General features: G+C 40.8%; 1 protein-coding gene across 1 annotated transcript; it reads left to right on the top strand.

Moving 5' to 3' along the window:
• Nucleotides 1-2,639: 2,639 nt before the first annotated feature.
• LOC100337982 (SRP receptor subunit beta) lies at nt 2,640-3,537 on the top strand. Its single transcript, XM_017343603.4, has one exon. It carries the CDS (start codon nt 2,733-2,735, stop codon nt 3,240-3,242), a length of 510 nt encoding a protein of 169 aa, XP_017199092.4. The 5' UTR covers nt 2,640-2,732; the 3' UTR covers nt 3,243-3,537.
• Nucleotides 3,538-9,336: the final 5,799 nt, after the last annotated feature.

The following is a 9,336-nucleotide window of genomic DNA, read 5'->3' as shown; positions in this document are numbered from 1 at the left end:
GTATGCCTTGCAGTTCTCATTTAGATTTGGTTTTTCGAAAGACCACCTACCTTTCCCACTCGTAGGAGACTGACTTTGTACTGGGAATTTCTTCACCATTCATCTCAGCTAGAGACTCTGAACCTTACTGGAAGAGTTGCTTTGTGTGTGTGTAACTTCCCAGTTAAAGAAATTTGCCCCTGTTCATAGAACTCTTACTCTCTTGCTCCCCCTTGTGATTCCCTGAAGTGTTTGCAGTCTCCCCCAGTGCTGTAGTAGCCCAGCATGCTTGCCTTTGTTCTCAGCAGTTCCCAGGCATCTAGCATATGCCACTGTTTACTTTATTGCTCTGAGCCAGGAGCGAAATAAACTGGTCTCCCCCTATAGTGTCCTCCAAAACGTCCTCTTTGACAGCCCCCCAAAAGTCACCTTTGGCAGATCCCCCACAAAAGTCAGAATGTCAGACACACATCTCACTCTTCTCTTTTCTTTCCAAGTAAGAGGATTGAAGCTGGGGTTGTCTCCTGATTGCTTATCCCTGCGGCTGACAGAGCAAGGGATTATGGCAGATAAATGCAGCATATTTTCTAGTTCTTGTTTTTTCTTGCTTTTCTTGGTTTTGCACTAACTAAGTATGCAGCCAATCCATAACTGTTGTCTGGAGTTCTAACAAAGGCAATTCAGTTCTTATTTAGTTATGTTGTTTCCTTGGGAGAATGAGGCCCTTGAGCTTCCTATTCTTCTATCAGACTGATGTCATCACCATGCCAATCTGAAATAGTGTCCATGCAGATCTGGATTGTGGGAAAGTAGTGTGGACTAGATACTGCTAGGTTAATTTGCACACAACTCCATCCAGTCTCTTGTAGATATTTGGGAAGTGACAGAGGGTGGAATATCTCTCTCTCTCTCTCTCTCTCTCTCTCTCTCTTTCTCTTCAGGTAAAATGAAAATAAAAAAATATGTTTCAGGTAAACATATAGTTTACTTCTACTCCAGGCTACATTGTTTAAGTTTGTGTTTTCTTTTATCTCCTGTAAGAATCAAATCCATTGTCTTGCTTAAAGTCCTCAAAAGATTTTGTTGGCTACTTGGTGCGACTCAAACACCATAGCTTACATTATGAATATTTCCTATCCTCATTCACTCCCAATTATTATGGTTCCAGGCTATTCGAGGCTCCATCCTTAATTCCAGCTATTCATAGCACCACTTAATAAAACAATGGCAGACTGGTATTCATTTTATTGTCTCTTGATTCTATGTTTGACATTTTATCTTCAATTCTTTGCATGTTTCAGCAACATTCAGATTTGCAGCTAACATTTTTTTAGAAAAATATCAGAAGCCACCTAATCCAGGGCACTTTCCCTAAATCCTTTTTCTCATAGTTGAAATTGGCAATCTATTGAGAGACTGTCACTTATGATACTATCTTTAATGACACTCAGTGTTCACATATACCACTACAAATCACATACGCTTGTGTCTATACTTTGAATAAATTGTGAGCAACTAGATTATAAAGGCTGTACTTAACATGTTATTCAATATTTTAGATACATTGCCTAACTATATGCTTGCAACAGAGATTCTTAACAGATACTAGTTCATTACGCAGAAAATGGCCTTAGTGAAAATATCAGCAATTTCTAATTTATTTGATTATTTTTAGAAGGATGTATTTTATTTATTTGAAAGGCAGAGTGACAGAAAGAGAGTGTGAGACAGAGAGAGATTTTGTACCTTCTGGTTCATTCTGCAAATGCCCACAATAGCCAGTGTTCAGTCAGGCAGAAGCCAGGAGCCTGGAACTCCATCCAGGTCTTCCACATGAGTGACAGGGAACAAGTACTTGGCTCATCTTCCATTGCCTTTTCAGGCACATTAGCCAGGAGCTGGATCTGCAGCAGAGCAAGTCTCCAACTGGAATCTCTGGTATGGGATGACGGTGTTACAATCAGAGGCTTAACCTACTGTACCACAATATCAGCACTTATTTAGTTAGTTTTGTTGGGCTTTGATGTTGTTGTAAATTGTATGTTAAATAATGCAGAAAAAAATAATGAAGTATAAGGAGTCTCCAGGGCCTTCAGCTAAAACTCCAGAAAGAACATTGCAAGTTTTTAGTAGCTATTCTCACAATATCCAAACAGGTGATATAAGACTTGCAGAGTTTAAGCCAAATGAACCAAATGCATTTTTAAATTCCTGTGTACATAAATGAATTTAATGAGGATAAAACAAGAAAAAATAAGTTGATTAAAATTTGATAACCTGCTATTAGACGCATAATAGAAAAAAAAGAGTTGTTTCTTGGCTCCACCCAGATGTGTAAGTAATGAGGTATTTTTATTTGGAAAAATAATGCCTGGATCTGTTTTGCTAGATGCCCGGGAATAGCAATGTCCAAATTATGTGACTTCTTCAAAGGCCTAGGATTCTACAACATTTGAAGCACTGAGGTAAATATAAAATCCATTGGGATACAAAATGCAGGAGTATGGAAAGGTATCATCTCAATCATGAATGTAGAGATAACCATTATGAAACATGTAAGGTTAAATCACAAAAAATAAGAAATAATAAAAATTCTAATAAAAATTTTAAATCATCTGGCCTGAAAGTCATGTGAGTTTTAGAATGTGTCTTTTTGGGCGGACTCCCGGCGGCTGGGGGACGGCGACGGTGCCGGGGGCGCTTTCCAGCCCTACCTAGACTCCTTGCGGCAGGAGCTGCAGCAGAGGGACCGGATGGTGCTGTCAGTAGTGGTGGCGCTTCTCGCGGTGTTGCTGACGCTGGTGTTCTGGAAGCTCGTCCGCAGCAGAAGGAGCAGCCAGAGAGCGGTGCTGCTGCTCGGCCTTTGCGACTCCGGAAAGACATTGCTGTTCGTCAGGTTGTTAACAGGCCATTACAGAGACACCCAGACGTCCATTACAGACAGCTCTGCCACATACAGAGTCAACAATAATAGGGGCAATAGTCTGACCTTGATTGACCTCCCTGGCCATGAGAGCTTGCGGCTTCAGTTCTTAGAGCGGTTTAAGACTTCAGCCAGGGCTGTTGTGTTTGTCGTGGATAGTGCAGCATTCCAGAGAGAGGTAAAAGATGTGGCTGAGTTTCTGTATCAAGTCCTCATTGACAGCATGAGTCTGAAGAACACACCATCGTTCCTAATAGCCTGCAACAAGCAAGATATTGCAATGGCAAAATCAGCAAAGTTAATTCAGCAACAGCTTGAGAAAGAACTTAACACCTTATGAGTTACCCGTTCTGCTGCACCCAGTACACTGGACAGTTCCAGCACTGCCCCTGCTCAACTGGGAAAGAAAGGCAAAGAATTTGAATTCTCGCAGTTGCCCCTCAAAGTGGAGTTCCTGGAGTGTAGTGCCAAGGGTGGGAGAGGGGACCCCGGCTCCGCTGACATCCAGGACCTGGAGAAGTGGCTTGCTAAAATCGCCTGAGTGACAGCTCTGAAGCACTGGTCGGGGTGGGGACCGTGTGAGTGACAGTTGGCTGTGGTAGTCTGGAGTTGATAAAGAAGAGGTATAAAATGTGGCTGGAAACATTTCCTTGTTCTGGACACCAGTTCCCGCTGAAGCCTACCTGGAACTTTTCTTTCTCAAGTTCAGTCCTCCCTATTGCTCCCTTTCAAACAAATGACTTCTGTTTAACTCTCACTGTTGGTAAGGTGTGTGCGACATCCCCTTAGTGAATGCTGGATGCAGGGTCAGTCTCTGTGACATAACAAGCAGGCCACATACAGGAAGGACACTGTCACTAGAGTCAGGGTTATTCCCGAAGACTTATTTGCTGCTTCTGTGCTTTGATCTTGTGCTTTCCCTGGAAGGAACCCTATTTATGATCAGTGGATTTCCACTTGCCCCTCCCGTTCTGGGCAGTGCATCCTCTTGTCCCTTGTTCTCAGATTCATAGGTAGTCTAGTCTGCCCACGTGTGAAGACAGGTACAGAACAGCAGGGCTGGGCTGACAGGATGTTCATCAGCTCGGCGACTTGGCCATACTCCAGCCTCAGCACTCAGGAGCCCTTGGAGTCATTCCCAGGTGGCAGAGCCACAGATGCTAACTCCCCAGCTGCCAAGGGTCAAGTGTGTTCTAGTGTTGTTTGGGGCCGTGTGGAGATGTGAACCCTGTTCTGCTATGGGCTGCCTGCCTGTGCTGCTCCCTCAGCTCCAGTTTTGTACCCATAGCTGGAATGCTGTGGAGCAGGTACAGCATGGGAAAGTTCTCTGCAGGTTTTCCAATTATATATTCACTGATGCTTACCAAAAAAAAGTCTTTCAAAGTGAAAAAAAAAAAGAATGTGTCTTTTTGGTATGTTTTTGTCTATTGAAATACATGTGGGCCAGCACCGCGGCTCAATAGGCTAATCCTCCACCTGCGGCGCCAGCACCCTGGATTCTAGTCCCAGTTGGGACACAGATTCTGTCCCTGTTGCTCCTCTTCTAGTCCAGCTCTCTGCTGTGGCCCGGGAGTGCAGTGGAGGATGGCCCAGGTCCTTGAGCCCTGCACCCGCATGGGAGACCAGGAGAAGCACCAGCCTGGCTTCGGATCAGCGCGGTGCACCGGCCGCAGCAGCCATTGTGGGGTGAACCAACGGTAAAGGAAGACCTTTCTCTCTGTCTCTCTCTCTCTCACTATCCACTCTGCCTGTCAAAAAAAAGAAAAAAGAAATACATGTGACTTACTTGAGAGTAATTTTGAAAAACAATCACTATTTGTGACTACTTATTCACAATGTAAAGATAATACCACAGGTGGGAGGAATACTTCTGTCACATTATACCATGTAGAAAGGGTGTGTTTAAACAAAAAATGAAGTATTTTATCATGTGCAGAATTACTACACTGAAAATACTTTTCATTAAAGAAAAGACACCCTGAGAGATCCAAGATGGCTGAATAGGTAGCTAATCTGACCACTGGAAGATAACAGAAGAAAAATGGAGGAAGTACATTCTCAGGGGAGAGTTGAAGTTTGCAGTAGAAATTCTACAGAAAGATAAATGCCTTGGAGAAGCAAGGACAGCACAAACATGCAGCAGTGAGTAGAGACACCACCAATAACTCTTGTAGCTAAGAGCTGAAGAGGTGCCATCTTGGAGCAAGGTGAAAGAAGTGTGCAGCACCCCATGCCACTGGTAATAATGCCTGAGGGAGAATCTGGGGGACCACACTGACTTTGAGTCTCTCTGGAGCACTCATCGGGGGCAGACTGCCCACCTTACCCTGTGAAGGAAAAGCACATCGCTATCTTCCCATCTCCCCACAAGTTCACCGGATGACCAGCAAGGAGGAAGCACCATCTTAATAAGTCAAGTAGAGGCTACTGCATGAGGGGAGGGAATTTTATTGGGGGGATAACTATGTAGTCCCCAACAATGCTGAGTCTAACCTAGAGACTTGGCAGGGAGTGGGGCACCTACATAAGCCTGGAAAAGGCTCCCCTCTCCTTGCTCCATCGCAGGCTCCTGGACTCAAGTTGCCCAAGTGGAACACCAACAGGCAGCTGGTTTTAGGAATGCCTCTGCTGTCTCCAAGGATGGGGCAATCTTACAGGGCTGAGAGGGGATCCCCTGATCCCTATGACTGTTAGATTCCTGTGCTCTATGACTGAATTTCTGAGATGGCCTGATAGGGCATGGGATGTGGCTGGATCTTTGGGCAGTCGCTGTGTCTGGCTATGGAGGCTCAGAGATCCCTGAAGACTTGAGTCATTGCAGAGGGTTCCGTGCTCACACAGAGGATTATGTGGATCCACTGTGTATTTCATGAACCTGCATTGGTGGGTGTGTAGCCTCTGTGAGCTCACCCAGGACAATGATCACCTTGGCAGAGAGGAGGTGAGGCTGTGATCACCACAGCTAACATGATCATACCCTCCCCATTGTTGACAATAGAGAAGACCTACCATGTCCAACTTGGTGTCATGCTGGACTCTTGCCCTACACTAAAGCACTGACTTGTCACACCCAGCAGAATATGAAAGCTCTCTATAATGAAAATTATAAAACATTAATGAAAAAATTAAAAGAAGGCACAAAAAATGGGAAAATCTTCCATGTTTATGGACTGGAAGTATTAATGTCATCAAGATGTCTGTATTACCAAAAGCAATATATAGATTCCATGTGATTCCAATCAAGATACCAAGGACTTTCTTCTTAAATCTAGAAAAAAAAAATGAAGCTAGAATTCATATAGAAACACAGAAAATTCTGAATAGCTATAGCAATCTTCAACAGCAAAACAAAGCTGGAGACACCACAATACTAGATTTCAAACATAGTACAGGACAGTTATAATCAAAACAGCCCAGTACTGGCACAAAAACAGACATGTAGATAAATGGAACAGAAAAGAAACTCCTGAAATTAATCCACACATCTACAACCAACTAATCTTTGACAAAGGAGCTAAAATCAATCCCTGGAGAAGGGACAGCCTCTTCAACAAACTGTGCTGGGAAGATTGTATCTGTGCAAACAGAAGCATGAAACAAAACTCTTACCTTACATCGTATACAAAATTAAACTAAAAATAGATCAAGGATCTAACTCTATGGCCTGATACCATAAAATTATCAAGGGAAACATCAAGGAAACTCTGCAAGACATTAGCATAGGTAAAGACTTCTTGGAAAATACCCCAGAAGCACAGGCAACGAAAACAAAAATTGACAAATGGAATTATATCAAGCTAACAAGCTTCTGCACTCAGCAAAATGAAGAGGCAACTGACAGAATGGGAGAAAACAATTGCAAATTATGCAACTGATAAAGGATTAATATCCAGAATCTATAAAGAGCACAAGAAACTCAGCAGCAACAAAACAAATAATCCAGTTAAAAAATGGCAAAGGTCATGAACAGGCATTTTTCAAAGGATGAAATTCAAATGGCCAACAGACACATGAGAAAAAATGTTCAGGATCACTAGCCTCAGGGAAATGTAAATGTAAACCACAATGCAGTTTTACCTCACCCCATTTAGAATGGCTGTCATCCAAAAACCAGAAAACAATAAATCCTGGCTAGGATGTGGGGAGAAGGTACTCTAATACACTCTTGATAGGAATGTAAACTAGTATAGCCAATATTATGGAAGACAGTATGTAGATTGCTCAGAAATATGAAAATAGGTCTGCCATATAACTTAGCCATGCCACTCCTGGTAATTTACCCAAATAGAATGAAATCAGCATATGAAATGTTGTCTGTACCCCCATGTTCGTTGCAGTTTGATTCACAATAGCTCAGCTATGGAATTAACCAGATGTCCATCAACTGATGACTGGATGAAGAAAATGTGATATATATGTATGTATGTATATACATATATATATATGCACATACACACACACACACACACACACATACTACCTGTGGTATATATACTATATGTGGTATATATACATTCAATGTGATATATATACTACTCAGCCATAAATAAAATTAAATCCTGTCATTTGCAACTAAATGTATGGAACTAGAAACCATTATGCTTAGAGAAATAAGCCAGTCCTAAAAAGACAAATGACATATGTTTTTCTGATATGTGGCATTTAATATAGAATGCAAAGAAATATCGAGGAATTAAGCAGACATCTTGTGATATAATTGTTTTTAGCCCTTGTTTATACTCTGTGGTCTTCTTACTTTTTACTTGTTGAATACTGTTGTTAGTGTGAATTAAGCCTGTGACTATAGAGCACATTGAAATCATCTCTTTGCAAAAAATAAAGACAAACAGAAAAGAAAACAGGAGAGGGCTTAAAGATGGGGGAGGGAGGGAAGCATAGTTATCCTCTAGAACTGTACCTATGAAATACATGAAATCTGGTCCCTTTATATTAACAAAAATTTTAAATCTAAAAATTTTAAAAAGAAAAAAAGACTTATTAACAAAATTATTTATTTTTAGAACTATAGAACATTTTGACTTTTGTGTGCCAAAAATTATTTTGAAATTGCTTCACATTATTTAGTCATTGCTTGATTAATTTTTTTCTGAAATGAAATAGTTTTTAGTTTACCTTATAGTCAAACACTAAATAGATCTACTACATAAAGAGTTCATCAGTAAAAGGTAAAAAGAGTATAGCCCAACAAGAAAACAGACAAGGGCTATGAACAATAATCAAATGAAATTTGTTCATCTTTACTCTTGTAAAGTAAATTTTTAAAAAGTCACAAAACATTTTCCAAGGATACAAATTAGTTGCCAAGCTGATGAAATGCTTCCCCTTCTCCCCCAGGGTATACATTCAAGATTTATAGAATTTCCATCTGGGATTCACCCAATTACAATATACTAGTTGACATTATATGCACATGGTCTTGTACATAACGTCTTCCTGAATACCTAATAGGCTCTAAATAAATAAATCTTCAAGTATCTTTTGTTTGTTTTACTTTTATGTTGCATTTAATTTCTGCCTGGAAATATCATGCATATTCAAAAAGTCAGCTCTGTGTCTCCCAATTTCTTTTACTTACCTCACTGTTTGTGAATTTCTGTATTTGTCTAATTTGATATGTATTTTATCAACTCCAATACACTTAAGAAAAATCAAGACTACAAAAATTTCACTTGGCCATAATCACACATCTTACACTTTCATTTCTGAGGAACTATCCAGAAAACACCTCTGACAACATCCATTTTAGTAACAGCTTAAAGAGAGCATCCTGTCAGAGCAGTTTCTCACCACAAGTCCCTCTGTGGCCTCAGCACCTCTTCCTCTTGGGGTACACAGGAAAGGCCTAACACCCACCCAGCAATGTAAGCCAGACTGCAGCTCACTAGCCAAGAAGGCAGGTGGATAAAGTCTTGTGGTTATTCTCCACCAGCGAAAGTAATTTCTTAATATTTTGTTGTGAGGCTGCTTGCCTCAGATAATTTGAGCACAGCTATTTGCACAACATTGTAACTTTTCTTCCACAAAATAGTCTCTGAGGATTCAAACATATATGCCATAAGAAGCCTTATACACACACTTTTGTAGTCACTATTTCTGCATGAGTTCATTCTTGTTGATTTCATATCAGAAGATGTTTTCTGAAGTACTCCATGTTCTTCTGCAATTCCTAATAGCAAACACTACTGGTGATGCTTAGCAAATCCCCAATCAGTCTTCCATGATGATAGCTGCAGAGTGAGCAAACTCAAACTCAGCACTGAGAAAGAAATGAGAGTCTCTTTGAACATACTATTTCTTTATCTAAGAAAAAAATTTTTTAAATCACTATCCAGGAATCAGCCTGAAGTTTTCCTCTTTAATAATCTTTTCCACACTTAATCCATTTTGCTAAGGGGTCTTTATTTAGACCCTGG

Source organism: Oryctolagus cuniculus, chromosome 9 (assembly GCF_051225735.1).
Source record: "Oryctolagus cuniculus isolate XC-2025 breed Fujian yellow rabbit chromosome 9, ASM5122573v1, whole genome shotgun sequence".
Classification (NCBI taxonomy): Eukaryota; Metazoa; Chordata; class Mammalia; order Lagomorpha; family Leporidae; genus Oryctolagus; species Oryctolagus cuniculus.
The sequence above is the reverse complement of the archived record's forward strand: the minus strand, read 5'-3'. Positions and strand labels throughout refer to the sequence as shown.